General features: G+C 53.4%; 1 protein-coding gene across 4 annotated transcripts; it reads left to right on the top strand.

The window, feature by feature from the left end:
- Positions 1 to 744: 744 nt before the first annotated feature.
- MAL (mal, T cell differentiation protein) lies at positions 745 to 19,397 on the top strand. 4 transcript variants are annotated; one of them, XM_065891303.1, is made up of 4 exons: positions 745 to 939; positions 13,192 to 13,359; positions 14,577 to 14,702; positions 18,852 to 19,397. In XM_065891303.1, exons 1-4 carry the CDS (start codon positions 847 to 849, stop codon positions 18,924 to 18,926), a joined length of 462 nt encoding a protein of 153 aa, XP_065747375.1. In that variant the 5' UTR covers positions 745 to 846; the 3' UTR covers positions 18,927 to 19,397. The 4 variants fall into 4 exon arrangements, with proteins under 4 accessions (XP_065747375.1, XP_065747377.1, XP_065747376.1 ...); XM_065891305.1 differs by lacking the exon at positions 13,192 to 13,359 and having other exon boundaries at positions 847 to 939; positions 18,852 to 18,926; XM_065891304.1 differs by lacking the exon at positions 14,577 to 14,702 and having other exon boundaries at positions 847 to 939; positions 18,852 to 18,926.
- The last annotated feature ends 204 nt before the right edge of the window (positions 19,398 to 19,601 follow it).

Raw genomic sequence — 19,601 nt, 5'->3', positions numbered from 1 at the left:
GGCCTGGGCATGTTCCTTCCCCACTCTGAGCCTGTAGGTGGGGTGACACCTACTGGAAAGGCTCTGTGGGATTAAATGAGGTCATGTGTGCAAAGAACCTATGGCAGTGCTGGACACTTAGTAGGCCCTCAGCAATGCTGGCTCCCCTCCACCCTCCAAGGTCCAAGGCAGCTGTGACTGTCCTTAATCCATCGCCCAGCAGTTCCACCACGGAGTGATGCGGACCGGGGTGCAGCGTTCCGGGCTCCGGGCTCTGAGGGTGCAGGGAGAAGGAATGGGTGGCCGGAGCTGGTCTCAGCACCGCCTCTGCAGGGCAGGGAACTGGTCTCACGATGAGCCTGGACCCAGAGGTCACGCATATTAACTAACCCAGCAGAAAGATGAAAGAGCTCCAACTTAAGAACAGTTCGAGCAGTGGTGACCCGAGGGGTGCCACGGTGGGGAGTTTGGGGGGCATAGTGGTTGATGGTGATCATTCTTAAGAAATGGCGATCACCTGCAAAGAGTGCAAAGTGTGCGAAGTGTGCGAAGCGCCTCACCGTGGTAGCTTTGGCTCCGGGTGGGAGGTGGCGCCCAGACGTGGGCATCAGGAGTCAAACCCCCGCCCCAACCTCGGGGTGGTTCAGGGCTGCGCCCTTGGCGCTGGGCAGGTCCCTTGGGGTGCCCCTCAGTCTAGGGCGGGGGCCGGGCGGCGGCCGGGGCTCCTCCCTCTTCGTCAGGGGCGCCCCTGCTCTTAACCCGCGCGCGGGGGCGCCCTGGCCACTGAGCTCCGCCGGGCAAGAGAGCGCTCAGCGCAGAGCCAGAGCTGCGCGCGTCCTGTTCCGAGGCCGTCGCCAGCCCACCAGCATGGCCCCCTCAGCGGCGTCGGGCGGCAGCAGCCTGCCTAGCGGCTTCGCGGTCTTCACCACCTTCCCGGACCTGCTCTTCATCTTCGAGTTTGTGAGTGGCTGGCGCGCCCCCGCGCCCGCGCCTGGGAGGGCGGGATGGGATGGGTCGTGCCGCGCGCTCTCCTGGGGGATCCGTACAGCGTGCCGACTGATCCGCAAGCAGCGAGGGTCCCTGAGCCTCGGTAGCCGGGCCCGGGGAGGAAAGACTCTCCCGCACGCCCACCCCGCAGTAATACTTTGGCCCCTTCTAGCTAACGGCCATGGGGAAACCGTCTCCAAGACTTAGGTGGAAAAAACGAACTCGCAACACGGGTCAGATACCCGAAGCCGGCCCCGGTCCACTCTTTGCGCGCCGGTTTCGATGCTGCGCTCCCGACCTGTCTCCCATGGGCCGAGCAGAGGAAGCCCTTATTGGAGAGCGACGTCCCTGTAGAGGGGCCCAGCTCTTTCCAGGGTTAGGATTTTGCTTCAAAATTTAAAAATCATCAAAAGAAACCTGAGGATTACCAAGCGAAGTGTGGAGATTGGGTTGGTGTCATAGGAGGAGCCGAATCCGGATTATTTTCTCTTGAACGTCTCTGGTGAAGGTATTTGCGACAACTTTGATCTGGAACTAATAAAACACGCTGTCGTTTGCTCCGCCACAGCCATGGTGCCCAGTGTGGGGTGTGCGAGGGGAGAGGGACCTGTGAGAGGCGTCCCCGGCCTTGGCTGACTTTGAGCAGTCTGTAGACCTCTGCACCGCGGCTGGTCCCTCCTTACACTGGAGCCGCACAGCCTCGCACGGCTGCAGGAAAGCGCTTCCTACTCTGGGCTCCTGTAAAGTGCTCACTGCCGGGAGGCTTCAGACCCGCCTTCAGCCTAAACTCCCCCAGGGCCCCAGGGCCTCACCTAAGGGGGTGGGGGGAGCGGGTGCGGTATTTCTTCTGTGGGTGCCGTTCCACGGGCTCCGAGACTCCTTTCCCTGCGTCCCCACCGCAGAAGTGGCTGCCTGGAGAGTCAGCTGGAAAAGAAAACGTCCAAGCCTGTTTAAAAACGGGACCCCAGCTTCTTATCTCCTGACGGTCAGGGAGGGTGTGAACAACAAAGGGATCAGGTTCTGTCATCCACGGAGGGTTGGGGGAAAGGGAAGCGGGGGTTAAGTTTGCTTGATGGCACCATATCAAGGAAGTGACATCTAGGAGAAACCCTGGACACCTCTAAGCTGGGCCACACCGTTTATAGGTAGGGACACCCAGACCCAGAGTGGAAGGGGCTTGCAGTCACTGGAACATTCCTTCCCCAAATGGCTCATCTCCGCGCTTCCAGTCGCACTTAGCCTGAAGATGAGTAATAGGTGGTTTCTTCAGAGGCTACTGTATTTACAAAGGCAGAATTTGGTGACTGTAAGTGATGATGGCTAGAGGTGAGATGGGGCAGAGAGATTTTTAAGCAACAAAATGACTTGCTCGTATCTCTTGAGTTGCCCTAATGAGTTTTTTACTCTGCCTTTGTAGCTGTTTGGGGAGCATTATAACAAGAATCATAAGAAAGTGTGTTGAGAATTGCCTGGCAGTCCGGTGGTTAGGACTCTGTGCTTCCACTGCCAGGGGCCCGGGTTCAATCCCTGGCCGGGGAACTAAGATCCCGCAAGCCACACGGCATGGTCAAATAAATAAATAATTTTTTTTTAAAGTGTGTTCATCGGGCTTCATGCAAAAGACTCTAGCACACCCTCCTCCTCTTGCCCTGACCTGAACAGGTACACGAACATGTGTGTCACAATAATCAACAGGTGGAAACAGCCCAAATGTCCCATCAACGGGTGAATGGATAAGCAAACCGGAATAGTCCATGCAACGGAATATTATTCAGCTGTAGAAAGGAATGAAGTACTGATACAGGTTGATAAACACTGAAACACTGCTCTAAGTAAAAGAAGCCAGGCACAGAAGGTTACATAGTGTATGACTGCATTTATCTGAAATGTCCAGAATGGGTAAGTCTATAGAGACAGAACTCAAATCGGTGGTTTGCCAGGGGCTGAGACGAGAGGGTAATTGGGAGCAGCTTAATGGGTATGGGCTTTTCTTTCAGGGTGATGAAAAGGTTTTGGAGTTAGCGGTGATGGTTGTACAACATCGTGAGTGTATTAAATGCCATCGAACTGGTCCCTTTTAAATGGTTACTTTTCTGTTGCACCAACTTCAAATCAAACTTTTTAAATTAAGAACTATTTCAAAAATGACAGAAAAGTATATATACTTCAATAGGCATCCACGTAATTAACACTCAACTTTGTCAAATCTTAATGTTTTGCCTTATTTACTCTCAGTATTAAGGAAATAGGGCTTTCAGATGACATCTAAGCCCCCTGGGTATTTTGCTATTATCTCACCTTACCTCTCGTCCCTCCAGCCTCAGGACGACCCCTGGGCTGGATGTGTGTTCAAGATTAGACCTTTACTGCACCCCTAACTATCTATGACTACACACGGTGTGGTTTTATATATTTTCTCACTTTCTGAAAGTACCGTCACCCCGTACACATCCTTCTGTAACATGCTTCTCATGCAACCTTGTTCTGAGCTTTATACATGTTGACACTGTTTATTCAGTCTTCTATTGCTGGACACTTGGGCAATTTCCAATGTGTTGCATTTTGATAGCGCAGATGGAACCGCCAAAGAACATCCTTGTATTTGCCTCTTTCCTTTTGGGAATTTCTTGTGGGAACACACAGAGATTTGACTTGCTGGGTCATAGGGAATGTACACCCTTGTTTTCTCAGACGTTAGCACACTGATATCCAAAAGGGTTACAACGTACACAGTCAGAAGAGAAGTTTCCAGGAAGCTGATGAAGCTAATTGAGCTCAGGACTCCCACTTGCTCAGGACCCTTCCAAGACTGACTCACTCCGCATGCTTTCGTAAAGAGGGTCCCCATATCGTATAACTTCCTGACCCCACCAGCGGCTTATGAAAGTCTCCATTGTTCCTCATCCTGCCACACTTGGTAGAGTCAGATTTTGTAATTTTCTGCTAGTCCAGAGGGTGTGAAATCCTTGATTATTTTTTAACTCTGTGGTCCAGCGAGTCGTTGATTACTCCCAGTCTGTATTCTCATGCCTGACCTCCCAATAGCCTGGAAGGTGCAGATGCCAAACTTTCAGCCTCCAGGACTGAGGGTGGAGCTCTGCCCAGCTCCCAAGACATGCCCACAGAGCAGGGAAGGCTGGTAGCTCGGGCTGGCGCAGGGCAGCTCAACTCTGGCCCTGCACCCCTACCCCTGAGCTCCTGACTTCCGAGAGCTGCAGGGTCTTCACAGGAAGGGGAAGGCAGGCCCAACCAGGTGGTGTGACCCTGCCTCCGTGAGCACCCCAGAGCCGCAGAGGCCATGCCGCTGTTGCAGGCGGTGGGGTCACAGGTGTACCCCCATTCAGGTGCAGGTGGAACGCCCAGTGTCCCCCCTCCCACAACAACTCCCCCCAGGGCTTTGCTTCTGGCCTGTTCCCCCACTGCCACCCAAGGACATTTTTCCTTTTGGAGCCAAGGCTCTGTCTCCCCATCCTCGTCTTCCCTCTAAGCCAGGGGCTTCGGGACACTTGGGACATGTTCAGAAAATGGGATGTTAACATAGGATGTTTTTTGTCTCAGCTCTGGCCAGCTCTGGTCTCCCCAAGTGCCGGGAGAGACGCCTCCCTTTCGAAACTTGTGAAGGGGATACCTGAAAACAGGTTATGTAATAATCTTTAACCCAACTGCCTCTTCCCCAGCCTGCTAGAGATGGAGCCGCTGATAGAATGGCTGGATCTTGAGAGAACATTTCTTTGGAAAGAGTGTGCGCACCTCAGGGTGTGCCCTTTGGGGGGCGGGGGTGGGAGTTGGAAGCCACCCGGAATCAGCCTGCAGTGTCGATTCTTACAGTGAACTGGACATAGTAGTTACTGAAATGAGACTGCTTCTAGGACCCAAAGTGACTGGGGACTTTTTATTATTTGAGAGTGACCAGAAAAGTCCTGGGACTGGGAGGGCAGGGGAGGGCAGGATGACAAAGCACTTTTCTGACGGGTGGTCCACATTCTGGCTACACTGGGAAGGCAGCATGAGGACCCCTAGGAGATGAGAGATGTAGAATCACAGAAACATAGTTTTCAAGAGGTGGGGGGAAACTGAGGCTCAGAGAGGGGAGGCAGCTCGCCCGGTACCTCCATCTCCAGTGGCACTTCTTGCAGTGACAGCAGAGCTCTCGCAGATTCCTGCATTCACCCAAACACCCACGATGAACTTCCGTCTACAACAGAAGGGACCACATTGCCCACCTGGCAGCCCTGGGCAAGGCCTGATTCCCTCTCTCCCCCCAAGGGAGTGAAGGGACAGCTCGGAGCCACTGGGGAGCTCACAGCTGCCTAGGCCTTATTGTCAAAAACACCCTGGAAAAACAAAAACAAAAACAAAAACAAAAAAACACCCTGGAGGTCCTGAGTCACTAGGTTCTGGGCCGGCCCAAGAATCTGCATTTGCTAAGCACTGCACGGCCCGCATCATCCAGCTAGGTTTGGAGTGGTCGACGGGAGGCCAGTCTACCCCTTAACGTTAAATGGGCGACAGGATACTGGAGACAGCTCTCAGTGAAAGGCTTGGGCAAGAAGCCAGGTGCCCTGAGGTTCTCCTGGGCTCAGCGGAAGCACCCTCTCTGCTCCTGGGGAAACTTTCATTCTGCCCCAGCCAGGGACCTCTCCTACAGTCACTGGAGAGTACGAGCCGGCCCTGCCGCCAGTGCAGGACGGTGGCTGAGCCTCACTTCCCTGGCTGTGCCCACTGACTCCTGGCCCTGTGTCTCTCCTCGTGTTGCAGGCCCCTCCCTGGAGCTGTTTAAAAGGAGGTAAGGGTACTGCTGGGTTTTCTCCTTTCCTCTTCTCTGAAGGGAGGGGGAGAATTATAGGTAGAGGTCTCTCAGGGTTTTGTCCTTGGAGCTGAGAAGTGACTTTCCAGGTTTTCAAGAATGGGAGGCCTGCTTTGATCCGAAGTCAGTGACTGAGCTGTTCTCTGGAGACCACTAAGCGTGATGACGCAGCTCAGCTCCAGGATCCTCATGCGTATGTCGTCACAACCAAGCTGCCTTGAGAAAGATTGCTTCTGCGCTTTCCATAGGTCACCCCCAACTCGACGCAGATGGGCCCCCCTCTCTGTCCGAGTGCTTTCAGAAGAGAGTAGGCAGGTTCCAGATGCCCCTGCAAGGCACAGCTCACACTCAAGTCAGGCCAGGACAAAGGATGGCTGCTGCACCCACTCCCTCCATGCTGGCTGCCAGGGCGCGTTGGGGACGTGTGCTGTGCTGTCAGCCAAGGCTGGTTCTGCAGAGCCTTAGGAATGGCTTGTGTTTTGTTTTGTTTGCTTTTTTTTAATTGAAGGATAGTTGATTTACGTTGGCCAATCTCTGCTGTACAGCAAAGTGACTCAGTTATACACATACAGACATTCTTTTTTAAAATATTCTTTTCCATTATGGTTCATCCCAGGAGATTGGATATAGTTCCCTGTGCTATACGGTAGGACCTCGTGGTTTATCCATTCTAAATGTAATGGTTTGCATCTACCAACCCCAAGTTCCCAGTCCATCCCTCTCCCTTCCTCCCCCTTGGCAGCCACAGGTCTATTCTTTATGTCTGTAAGTCTTTTTCTGCTTTGTAGATAGGTTCATTTGTGCCCTATTTTAGATTCCACATGTAAGTGACATCATATGGTATTTGTCTTTCTCTTTCTGACTTACTTCACTTAGTATGATAATCTCTAGCTGCATCCATGTTGCTGCAAATGGCATTATTTCGTTCTTTTTAATGGCTGTGTAGTATTCTATTGTATATATGTACCGCATCTTCTTTACCCAAGGAAGAGCTTGGCTTTGCTCTGGACTCAGGACACTTTATCTGAGGGAAGGGCTGGGCATGGGAACTGGGCCACCTGGGGCCTGCCTCCAGGCAGGATGGGGCCAGCCAGTCTGGACCTGGATGGGGGCTGGGGACTGACTCCCCCTGGATTCCGTGCTGAGCCCTGGCTTCCACCCCCGATACAAGCCCAGCTGCGCTTCTTCTTGGCTCTCAAGTATAGGTCCCTGGACTTGGTGCTTTGGACCAGAGGCCACCAGGGTCAGGCACTGATGAGATGCCCCAGCAGGTGTTCTCTCTGGATGCTCATGAATGTGAGGACAGCAGGTGAATGACAGCCCTGGTCCCTGAAGCACTGATGCCTTGGGGAGGTGTGGGCCAACTCCTCACGGGTTCCAGATTATTCCTCAGAGCATGAAGCAGGGCCCTGGTACTCTCTGCATCATGGGGCTCTGACCTGTCTTCTGCATTCTGGTGGGAAGCTGTGGTTCCTGGTAGCTTCTGGATGGGTAGCTTCTAGTGGCATAACCACTTCCTAGGGTAATGCAGTGGCCTTGATTCTCCGCCACACTTAGCCAAGGCTCTCTGTCCCTCCCACCATGTGAAAAACATTCGGTTCACGCTGGGGCAAAACAACCCTTGTGTTGAATCATTTTAATACACCAAGGTCCTGGGACCTAGAACATACATGTAGGAACTAAAAGAAAAGCCTTGTCACCAGCCGTCACACATTGATGTGCATGTGCGGTGAGAAAAAGGGCCACACAGCCAGTCTCAGCTGACCTGAAATTCCACACTGGAGCCTTGGTTCCTATTAGAATACAGTCAGGCTGGGAGGGGAGGGGCCAGAAAGAGCGGGACGGGGGGAAGGGGGAGAAGTACCCCCACATGCTAATGACCAGTGCTATGGGGGGTGGGGGTGGGTACTCACCTGAGGGAAGAGGGACTCAGGCCTGGACAGGAGGCCACTTCCCAGTCCACACTCACCCTGTTAATATCAACTACAGACGTGAACCCACACCCTGTCTTTTTGAATCCCAGACCTCTATCCTCCTCTTCACAAACAGACTCAAGGTCCCCTGAGTCCTGGTCTCACCCTCAGATTAAAGGGACATTATCTAAGTCTATATTGGGAGGGTCATGTAATGATGGTTCCCCAGAAGGAAGGAGCCTGCTGACAATGGGACCAGGAGGGCAGAGCACCTGGCATAGGTAAACTGAGTCACGAAGCCTCAGAAGCACTCCTGGTGCTCACCATGGGAGTAGACTCCGAGGTCAGACTCCTCAGTTGGCAGAGGGGGAGAGGGTCCCCACAGAGAGAATCTCTGACCTGCCCCAGATACCTCCATGAGGTCCAAGGAGAGGACGCTGTGCAAATATCTGGGCTCTTTCCCTCTCCTGGGCAGAGGTGATTAGCTGGTCACCCTCACTGGGGCCCCGACACTCACTAGGACCTGCCTTTGCCCTTGGTGGCCCCAGAGCTGCTTGACTGGGGCTTGGCAGCAAGACTGGAGGAGAGAGGCCAGGATGGGAGAGATGGGCTCCATTTACTAGTGTGTCTTTGAATAAAGTCTGTCTCCCTGGACGTACCTGCCCCCAGTGCTGCCATTTCCTCTCAGTATCTGTTAAATGCATAAGTGAATGAATGAATGAATGGGTGGCTGAGTGAGTGAGCAGGTGGAGGAAGGCTTTCCTTTGACTTGCTGGGAGCCCAGTTCCTCCATACAAGGGTGGTGGGGCTCACATGACAACTAGTGTTTGCTTCCTGCTGTCTCTGCTTTTCAGAACAGGAAGAGCCCCCCGCCTCCCCCTCAGACCCCTTTTCGTGGGTCTTGGGGAAGGTTTCAGTGCTCTGATCTCCCTCTCTCTATACTCTCCTGCTGCCTGGTGCTTAAGTCCTCTTGACTTGGTGCCTATTCCCTTCCCTGCAGTAGCTCAGCCTCCAGACACACACGCACAAGAAAACGCCCTCTGCTCTACCTCACGGAATGACTGATTGTTTTAGTCAAACAAGGCTCAGAGCTGGGACTGCTGCTTCTCCTGGAACACCGTTACTCTACTGGCCAAGTCACCTGCATAGGCCCTCCCAGCATTGCAATGACCCCTGACTGCCAAAAGAGTTCAGTGGATAGAGACACTTCCAGAAACACAAACTGGAGTTGCTCTTCCTGGTGGCCCTGGGAGAGCACCTAAGGGCTCGGAGCTCTCGGCAGCCGGGACAAGTCTCATTGCTGTGTCCATCTCTCTCCTCCCTCCTGGGGAGGTGATTTTTGCCCACCTGACCAAAGTAGCAGGACTGCTCAGGGTTGGGTGCGCCACCTGTGTTCTGTGGCCAGTTTCCTTCTCAAGAGTTCAGGGCACAAGCTCCTATTCACATACATGTGCCCTTCAAGACCACACTGTGCCCTCAGAGCTTGGGAATTCTGACACTGGGCCCCGAGGGACTTACTACCGGGTGTGTGTGTGAACAGCCCCACGTGGACGTCCTCCTTGGGTCACGTCTTGCCTTGTTATGGGAAGACTGCCTGCTTGTGGCAACCCTGACAGAGTAAAATGAGCCCCAGAAAAATATTCAGAGAATTTAAGCGATCCTTCTGCCTTGAACTCAATGATCCAAGTCCTGCTGCAAAAACACTGGACAATTGTGGACCCAGAGCTCTCAGCCCTGCACAAGCAATGGAGACACCCTACCAATCTCAAGAATGTGCCGGAGGAGTCCTTTTCCCACTTTTGTAACCAGAGCTCATTGTTGGAAGGAAGGCTTTCGCATATTTTTATGTCCTTTGTGTTCCCTTCGGCAGAGGCAGACACATTTTCCTCAGCTTTTGATTTCTGGGAGATTGTAGGTTTTTCTCTTTTTGATGCTTCTGAAGTTATTTTAAAATTCTGTGTCCCCACAAGGTCTGGGGGGGGATAATCGTGCAAGTTGAGATCTTGACCTACTGGGGTTTTCACGTGGTTACAGGAGAGGCTTCGCCCCATCGTACGTCAGTTATAACAGCAAGTACTTAGAGCACTCGCCGCCGTGTGCCAGGCACCTGTAGATATAAACTCATTTCACCCCGGTCCCATTGGGTGGGCACTACTGCTATCACTAGTTTTCAGATAGGGACTAGAGAGGAAGTAACTTGCCCAGAGACAACCAGTGACCCAGCGAAGTGTGGCAGAGCTGATTCAGATTCAGTAATTCTGAAGTCTACACCCTTAACCACCCTTGCCTGCCTCCTCTGGATTAATTCAGAAAAGAAAAGAAAGAACGTACTCTTGAGTTCACGTGAGACCTTCCCCAAGACCATCTCCTGAGGAAATTGTTTCCACAAAAATCATTTGATGGGGTAGACCGCAGATTAAAACCTTTTTAAGTCTTTGGAAATTTTTTGTCTGGATTTGTACAATATCCTTGGTTCTTACAGAACTTCACCTCTGCTCAGCCTCCACAAGCACACCGAATGAAAGATGGGCAGTTTCCAGGCCTGGAACACCAGGGTGGGTAGAGGCCTCAGATCCCCAGCTCCACCCCATCCATGGATACTGAGGCTCTGTCCCCGTGTCTAGAGGACACCCAAGGACGAGCGACTCTCACGTTCAGAGCAAGACAGGGATGGAGGCTTAAGGAGAGGAAAGGAAACTTTGTATCAGAGCCAGTGAGGAACTGGAGAGGCATCTTGGCCGGCACTGCTGGACGTTGGAGACAGGAACCATTTCTCCTTGTTTGACAGGAGTTACCAAAACTCCATCCATGGACCGCTTGTGTTATGGAAACATACTCCAAAGCCTTTGGCAAAGAGCCTGGGATGTTTGCTTCTTGTCCTATCACTCTGCTTCTCTCCTTGGCATGAGACCTGGGCACTGGGGTTTTCGAGGTGACCCAGGCGATTCCGGTGCAGAGTGAGGGCTGAGGACCACTGAGCCCTAGTCCAGGCCCCACCCCCGTTTTCTAGCGTGGGGATCTGGGACCCAGAGAGCGAGCTCAAGTCTGGTGACTCTCGGGCCACTCAGCTAAGAAATGTTATGCAAGACGGTGACCTGGGCGCAGGTGAGGGTGGTGGGAATCTGGCCTGTTGACAGAGATGAACGGAAACTGGGGCCATGCCTCCACCTGTGTAACTGATGTGTCAAAACGATTGCCTCTCAGCGTGCTTCCTGAGAGCTGGGAGCCCCTTCGGGTTCTCTTTAGGAAGGGAAGTGCTTGAACCCTCACCTACCCCTTTGCTCTTGACAAATATTTGGCCAGTAGGGTTCTGAGGCCAGGGCGCAGTGGACTGCTCCCTGCCTGGGATGCCTTATCTCCTAGGTGTGGGTGCTGTACTTGCTCTGTTTGCTCTCTGCAAACTTTGTAGGTGGAGTGAGGCAGGCACTGGCTTTGCCCCGTGATTCATGTCGAATCTCGGTTTTCCACTGAGCAGGGCCTGGCACGCCTTTGAGGTGGCCCAACCATCAGTCCTGTGTGAAGGTCACCCTTCCTCAAGCCGCACTCCCTGCCACTCCTTGTTCCCCAACCTCGGGCCAACTCACGGCCTTCCCAAGCCCTCACTGCTGCTGCGGCATCCTTTGGGCTTGGCATGTACCCTTTCCTCCCCTGGAAAGCCTCGTCCTGACCTTCTGGCCTAAGTTCACCTCTCCCTTCAAGACTCAGTTGGGGCCGTGTCCCAGTCGGGACTGCCTTGCCCGATCGTCCCGCGCCGTCACTGGCTGACTCTACGTCTGTCTGCACTGGGCTGCCGGCATCCTGGGTGAGCAGACTTCCCTCTGCTGTTGGGTGGTGAGGGGGCACAGGGCCAGAAGCTTCACACTCACGCCCACAGTTTCAGGCGGTTCGCACCAGCCGGCAACGTGCGGAGTGAGCTGCCCAGTGCCATTTACGGTGGAGGAAGCCAGGGCCCAAGAGGTGGAACCACGTGCTACAGCATCCTCCAGCGGATTCGGTGGAGAGGCCCCCTCACGCCGTGTGCCAGCAGCCCTCTGCTCCCGAGATGGGCAAGCCAGTTCCACCCTCTTCTCCATGCCACACTCTCGTGCCTTCTACATCCAAGTCTGTCTCAGCCATCGGCACGATCACATCCTTCTGTTAAGCGTCCTTTACGAAAAAGTCCCAGCAATCTGTTTGATCTTAAAGGCAACTATGGATGAATCTATACACACATCTTACTCTACAGCAGTCTGAGGATTTTTATTTAATCGATTTTGCTCCACTTATTCTAAGTTGGAAAGTGTGTCCCACTGCCTCTCAGTCATCAGTAGAGGAATTTTCTGATCAGAGATGCCCACATATGATTCATCAGACCCAACTTGGTTTTGATAACTCCAGGTTCTTCACTGCACTGATTTTTCTACCCAAATGTGATGGTCTCCTGAAGCTTCTCAGCGAAGAGGCTCAGAGAACACCTGGGGAAGTGCTATCTCTTACCCAGCAAGTGGGCAGCAGGTGCAGGGAGACAAGGTCAGGGTACCACATGCATTTACACCCCCAGACCCTCAGGAGGATGGCACTAAGCTCTGCAGTACCTTGGACCCTGTGACTATCTCCACCCGTGTCCCAGCCCAGTCCTTCTCTGGGTGGGGTCAGTGGAGGAGGCTGAGGTGACTTCACTGGGATGGAGAGGGACAAGGAGAATGGAAGACAAGTACAGGAAATTCCAGCTTGGGTTGTACCTTGTCCACAGGGGGAGCCGGATTATACCATTGAGATTATGAACCCCAAGTCTGTCCTTATGTTTCTCTTGAAAACATGGGGCTCCCTGACCCTGAGGACACCAAGTGGGATGTCTTCTGGATAATGACAGGGGGAGGAATGCTTCTCCCACCTCTGAGGAGACCAGGCTGACTTGGGCCCTCCCCACTCCAACCCCATCTCCAAAAGTCAGAGAACTTCTGGGACTTGGGGATTTAAAGGTCAAGTTTTTTTCTTAAATGCTAATGATATAGTATGGCTAATTTGTTTTGCCAAGTAAAGACCAAAAGAATCAGCTGGCCACTACCATTTTATAAAAGAAAGAATATTTGGGGGAGTTTCCTGGTGGTGCAGTGGTTAGGACTCAGTGCTCTCACTGCCATGGCCCCAGGTTCAAGCCTTGGGCCACAAGCCGTGCAGCGTGGCCAAAATAAAACAAAAAGGATATTTGTCTATAAAAAATACTAGGAAGGATATAATCTCAGAGTTTGCCCTTCTACTAAAAAACACTGGATGGCCTAAGTCCTTTCTAGGGATAACAAATTTTTTTTTGGTGGGGGGATAACAAATTTTTAATTCAAAGGTGCCTCTGTTTCCCCATCTCACAAATGGGTCAGTACCACACTCACAGGGATGTTGTGAGGATTAACTGAGTTACCATTTATAGAGTGCCCCCGGTTCCCCAGCGTGACCTCTGGGTCTGGTCCTACCTGGGTGTGGGCTCTCCTGGTCTGACCCTCACCCCTTCTCTCCCTCCCTCTGCAGGTCTTTGGGGGGCTGGTGTGGATCCTGATTGCCTCGTCCCATGTGCCCATCCCACTGATCCAGGGCTGGGTCATGTTCACGTCTGTGTCTTGCTTCATAGCCACCACTCTACTGCTCTTCCTGTATCTAATTGGTGCCCATGGCAGCAGGACTTCCTGGATCACCCTGGTGAGTCCCAGTCCTGCGATGTTTGAGGTGGGGGTGGGGGTGGGGGTGGGGTGCGGCATTGGAGCGTCGCCCCTGGCAGGTTGGCTTTGCCAGTGCTGGGTGAGGTGCCCTGTACACGTCTCCCACCCATGCGCCAAGGCTGAGCCGGGCAGGCCCTCAGATCCGAGCTGCCCATAGCAGCCCAGGGCTCCCCGCCGCAGGAGGTCGGGCAGAGGTGAAAGGCAGAAGCGGACTGTCACTGTCACTGCCTGATCCTCTGTGGGCCTGCTCTGCTTTCTCCTGGGTGAACGCCCTTTTCATGCAAACCGGCAGCCCAACAACCCTCCCTGTACCTCCTGCACCTGCCAGGGGCCAGCTGGCATCTCCCACCACCCAGAAGGGCTGACTTCCATTTCGGGGGGGGTGGACAGGGTGCTGGGGGCTGGTCCTGGCTGCCCAGTGTGAGGCCACACTCACTGCCCAGCTCTCAGTCACCACCTTCTAGAGCAGGGTCACCAGAGAGGGACTTGGCCCAGGAAGAGGGGAGGCCTATGATCGCTCTTGCACATGAATTCTGCTTTGAGGCCCATGAAGGGGGTAAACTTACACGTGGGCCACCTGCCCTTACCTCCCCTGGAAGGCGGTGGGGCTGTTAGCCAGGCCTCTTAGTCTCAAAGGGCCTCCAACCTAGACCTTAGAAACCACCTCCAAATCGTAACTACTCAAAAACCTGTTCTAGTGCCTTTTTGCTTTTAAAACATACCTGGAGCCCCAATCCCCGGCTCCCCCCAAGAAAAAGCTAACAACAACACAACAGTGAAAATGGCCTGAACCTCTCACTCTGTATTGGCCACCAAGGCCACACCCGAACTGGGGACTGACTGCAGCTGACACTTCTCAGGTCCAGAACCAATTTCTACCAATCCCAAAGGACCACCTCCCCACCCCTTACTAGATCCCACCTCAAGGGAAAGCAGTATCCTTCCTCCATCAAAGTCCTTACTCTGGCCCCAAACCAGTGAGATAACTCAGCTCGGCAGCTCTGGTTAATCAATGTCTCTGAGGAGGGGGGCAGGGTTGGGGGTGTCAAAGGGAGTAGCAGATGATGACAGGGGACCTGGTCCTGGGGTGGGTCCCCCGTCATCTGAGGGGTGGACAGGCCCTGCTGGGACCACAGCTGCCCCACATCTCCATATCTGGGTGCCCCACCTGTCTAGTGGCCTTTTCTCACCCTGCAGGATGCAGCCTACCACTGTATCGCCTCCCTGTTTTACTTTGGTGCCTCTGTCCTGGAAGCTTTGGCCGCCATCCAGCTGCAAGTGGGCTTCACCTACAAATATTACCATGAAAACATCGCTGCTGTGGTGAGTCCCCAGTCAATTTGCCCCGTTCACAGCTCCCACTGAAAAGGTTCTGAGTGGAAGGCTGCCCGGGCCCTCTCGCATTTTTTTAGTTCACTAAATTTTGAATAAAATAAACCTTCTCCTCATTTCTGAAGAAACAAAGCCTCAGAAAAGGGAAATGATCTGCCCCAGACTCCCTCAGCCATCAGTCAGGCCTGCACTGCCCAGGGGTCCAAGCATGGTTGGGCTTTGAGGCAGATGTGGGAGGAGACATGACCGTGGGGCCTGGCACTGTCTTGAGCCCTTGCGAACAATCTTGTTTACCCCTCACGACACCGCTAGGAGGGAGGTGCCGTTACACCCATTTCACAGATGGAGAACTAGGGCCTTAAGAGCGTTGCACAACCTGCCCCAGGGTCACCAGGAATTGGAAAGGCCTGGTGTCCAGGCCAGGTGCTCTTTCACCCACACTCTTAGCACCAGTGTGAACAGAACATCTGGCCACTTGGGTTCCTGGCTCTCCATGAGTGTCTTCCAGGGAAGCACACCGTCAAGGCAGGGGCAGTGCTGAGACCACAGATGGAAAGTCGAGTGGCCAGTGTCTCCCAGGCCCTGGCTCTGCGGCTGTGGGGAGGCTCTGTGGCTGTGGGGAGGCCCTGCCACGCGCAGCATGTCCAGACCCCCAGCCATGGATGGTTGCTGCTGGGATTAGGCCTTCGTCTCTTGACAACGGTGTCTCCTGCCTGACAGCTCTGAGAACCTGTGCAGGAGGAAGCCTGGAGTTCACACTCACCCATTCCTTGTGCAAGTCCCTTTGTGCCCTCTGAGCCTCGGTTTGCTCATCTATAAAATGGGACAGTAATTCCTGTTGTTTCCCTGGAGAATGAGATAGCTCTTAAACCGCTTCCATCCAAGGCCTCACGATGAGCAATGGGTGGAACAGGGCTGTAATCTCCTTCACCCCATTAGGAGGTGAGATGGGGGTGAAACTGTGTGTCTGGGGAGCACACTGCACGTAGGTCTGAGCTTTAAAAGGAACAACCTCCAACTGGGGGACCAGATCCATGGCGGTCTGTGAGGTCATGACCTGATTTTCTTGTTGATGGAATGGATCAGAGTGACAGGGAATACGAGAAGGTACTGTTTCATGAAACTCTTTCCCACAGTTGTGCGCGTGTGTCCTTGCACCAGTGTGCTAACGCATGATATCAGATGTATTTCTAACCATGGATATTGTTTAAAAACTAAGAAAAAGTTTCAGAAATAGCACTCAGGTTTCTAGCGATTGACCTATGAATTGAGCAAATCCCAAGGGCAAATGTGATGACACACCACGAGATGTCCGCCCCAGGTGCCAAATCTGTTCCACCCCCGCCTCTCTTCGGGAAGGGTAGAGCAGAGGCTGAGAGAAAACCCACAGGGTGGGCGCAGTTGGGCTCTGGGAAGGGGGTTAGTGAGGGTGCCCTTCCTGTCCCCAGAGGGAGGGGTCTGGGGGAAAGCTCCTCAAAGCCTGTCTGCTGGTCCCCAGGGGCCCACCCCCTTCCCTGGGGAAGCCACACACTCCCCTCAGCTCCCAGCCGCTCTCCAGTTCCATAAGCATGGCCACCTCCTGGGTCCTGGCATCCCCTCAAATGTCCCACCGTGTGGGACCCTCCCCCATGTGGGCTCATCTCCCAAGGTGGCTGGCTCCAGGAGCACAGCCAGGCAGCACCTTGGGTGTTCTTCCCTCTCTTGGGAGACTGGTCATCTGCCTCCTCCGTCACCTTCAAATGCCTATTTCATCACCCCCTCACAAGAGAACCCATACATACCTCCCCCATCCCAAGCCCAGAAGCCTTGTCTCTGAACAGACATCAACCAGGCATTTGACGACCGTTTCTGTAAAATTACTGCAGAAGAGGGCAGTGAAATGTAGACGGAATGTGGGTAGTGGGCCAGCCCTTGACTGAACAACGCAGGAGCGGGGAGTTAATGACCTGCCCACTGGGCAGATATCTAGTTGGGAACCACTGGGCTCTACCAGGCTCTACCCTATTCTGACTTCTCCCTTTTACTTTCCATCAAAATGCAGCATAAACAGGCATCCAGGGAGGTGACCTGGAAGCACGTGTACAACCTGATGAATTTCCATCATGCACCCATGACTCACAGTTCACAAGTCCTCCGTGTAACAAAGCATCCAGGTTAAGAAACATGACAAGCAGCCCCTTCTTGTCCCGCTGCGGTCACTGGGCCCCTGAACTGAGCATCAGTGCTGGCCTGCTTTCCAGCTCAGGTTCCACTTCCCCTGCTTTGCATTCTCATGAGCGTGACGTGCCTTCGCCCACGTCTGGCTTCTCTCTCTTCGCCTCCGGTTTGTGAGGCTCCTCCACACTGCTGGGTGGGGATGCAGAGGTTCGTTCTCTTTGCTGTTTGGTGCTCCACTGAGGACTGTACCAACATCTATTTATCCCTGCCACGATGGATCATGTCCCCACGTCCCTGGGAGCTGAGCTGGAGAACCATGAGGAGGCCCAGGCAAAGTCAGCAGGGCTGGAATCAGGAATCTACATGTTGCCAGCAGGCGGAAACGCTGGGCTGGAGCCCCCCGGGTTGTGTGCGTGCACATGGGAGACGGAATCGTGCTGACACGCTCAGGATTTAACCCCAGACCCTGCCCAACACCCACATGCCCCTCCCATGGTCTCAGGGTGGGGTGGGGCTGCGGCAGTCCGGGCATGTGACCTCCCGCACACCCCTGGCCTTTGGGAGCATCTGGCCTCCTCTCACCCCTCTTGGACTCCTCACCTGCCTCAAAAGCTGAGCTTCTCCCTCTCTCCTCGGCTGGCAGCAGAGAATCTGCACCAGAGGGATCCCTGGGATTGGTGAGAGCTGCCTGAGAGTAGCTGGAAATTTCTGGAGAAATCTAGAGGTTTCTGGATCTTAACTGTGGTGGGCAATAATGGCAGCTGTTCAGGGACAGGGGTTTTTAAGGGCCTAAGTTCATGTCCATTCATGGCCCTGGCTCTCCATGTCCCGTGTGCCATTTCTTGACCCCCCTTGAAAGTAAGTGTTTCCTGTTCCTGTGGGGACTTCTGAGGTGCTCCTGCCAAGGGTCTCCATTGGGCTCGGAGTCCCCAACACAATACACTGCTCCCTCCTGATGCGCAGGGGGGTCTTCGAGGGGCTTCTCACTCGTGTGTGACTGCTCCCTTCAGACAGGGTATTTGATTCCCAGATACATTTTCTTACCTTGGTTATTCAATAACTCAGGTTACTTACCGCCTCCGGCAGTGAGGGTGAGGGTTCGCCCAGGTGTGGAGGCAGCGGAAGAGCAGGCACAGTTACGGCTGGTTTTAGGGGAATTTTCAACAGTCACGGGAGTGTAGCCGCCCTGATGTTATGCCTGGGTTAGAAACTCCTGACCCTACACCCAAGGTCACAAGCCAGGTGCAGATATTTGCTTGGGAGCAGGCAGCCCTCAGGGCCGGCCACCCAGAGCAGGGTGATAGGACAGATGGTGCCCAGGTGCACCACGGCAGGTCAGAGGCTTGACAGGGCACAAAGTGACCTTTTGCCACATTCCCCAGCCTCTGTTCCCAGTAGTAGCCTTCTCAGTAAGCTCCCTCCTTTTGCCAAAAGCTCAAAATCCCTCCTCTCCATCCCAGTCCCTCACTTCCTGTGGCCTGGCTCCCTGGCCCATGCTTGTGCAATCCAAAATCTTAGAATAAAATTCTGGTCGGGGTCTGAAGATGCCCAGGTGGCAAACCCACGTGTTCAGACTCTCTTAGCCAAGGCCGCTGGGATCACAGCTGGTGGACTCTGGTCTTATTGGTGTGCAGGAAGGAAGTTTTCCATGAAGAGCCCTTCAACCATCACTTGAAGGGTCTCTGAGGGCCCTCGTTTCCAGTTGGATGGCACCTATATGATGATGTGTGACGGCAAATAGTTGACCTTGCACACCAAGTTCAGTATATCATTAGGTCACCTGGAGTCTGTGCTGAGAGCGTTCTGGGTCGCACCTAGGCTCTGCAGGAAAGCATATCTGCGTGTGTGATGGGAAGCAGTGGCAGTCCACAGACGTAAGGGCTGTCGACCGCAAGCCATGCACGTGGCGACCCCAGTGTGCACAGCCCATGCCTTTCCCTCTCCCCGTGCACGGCCATTAATTGTCACTTATCTTGCTTTCAGGTGTTTTCATTCGTAGTCACTCTGCTGTACGTGGTCCATGCAGTGTTTTCTTTAATCAGATGGAAGTCTTCCTAAAGCAGCAGCAGAACTTTCGCTGAAAACCAAGAGGGTATTAACTGATCGGCCTGCCTTCCAGCATAACACTTTAGAATGCAGAAATGTTCTTGATAGTGGATAAAGAAAGAGGTTTACTCTCCCATATACCTTCATGTCAGAGTAGGAGGCTTGCTACATTTATCCTCCAACTACTGAGCTGTCTTTCCAAGATCGTTTCCTATTTGAAAGGGGGCAGTGGGAGTGGGAAGTGAGGAATGTGATCTGAGAGACCACAAAACTGGACTGCTGACTCCTGGACTGGATCGTGAGAACCGTCTACTGGAATTTTCCTCCGGCTCTTTTGAGTGTCCATCTTGCAGCAAGTTCCTCTGTCTTCAAGAATATTCTACCTGTCATGGGGAATAAAATTCACCCAACAAATATTTGCAGGTGTCCACAGTGGGATGTGATAAACCTTTGAAATACTTTATAAAGTACCTTTATGTTCAATACTTTCATGGGGGTGTTTTTCGTTTTTTTTGTTTTTTTTTTTTTAATTCTCCAGTATAGAGAACACAATCATGTCAGCTTTCTGAGGAATCCTTGGTTTAGACCAAATCTCTAGAGGCAGCATCAAAGGGCAGTTCAGGTGACGGTGTGCCCAGACACTGCAGCTCAGAGAGCCCACCGTGGGTATCCCATCCTCCCCAGGAA

Source organism: Phocoena phocoena, chromosome 14, assembly GCF_963924675.1.
Source record: "Phocoena phocoena chromosome 14, mPhoPho1.1, whole genome shotgun sequence".
Taxonomy (NCBI): Eukaryota; Metazoa; Chordata; class Mammalia; order Artiodactyla; family Phocoenidae; genus Phocoena; species Phocoena phocoena.
The sequence above is the reverse complement of the archived record's forward strand: the minus strand, read 5'-3'. Positions and strand labels throughout refer to the sequence as shown.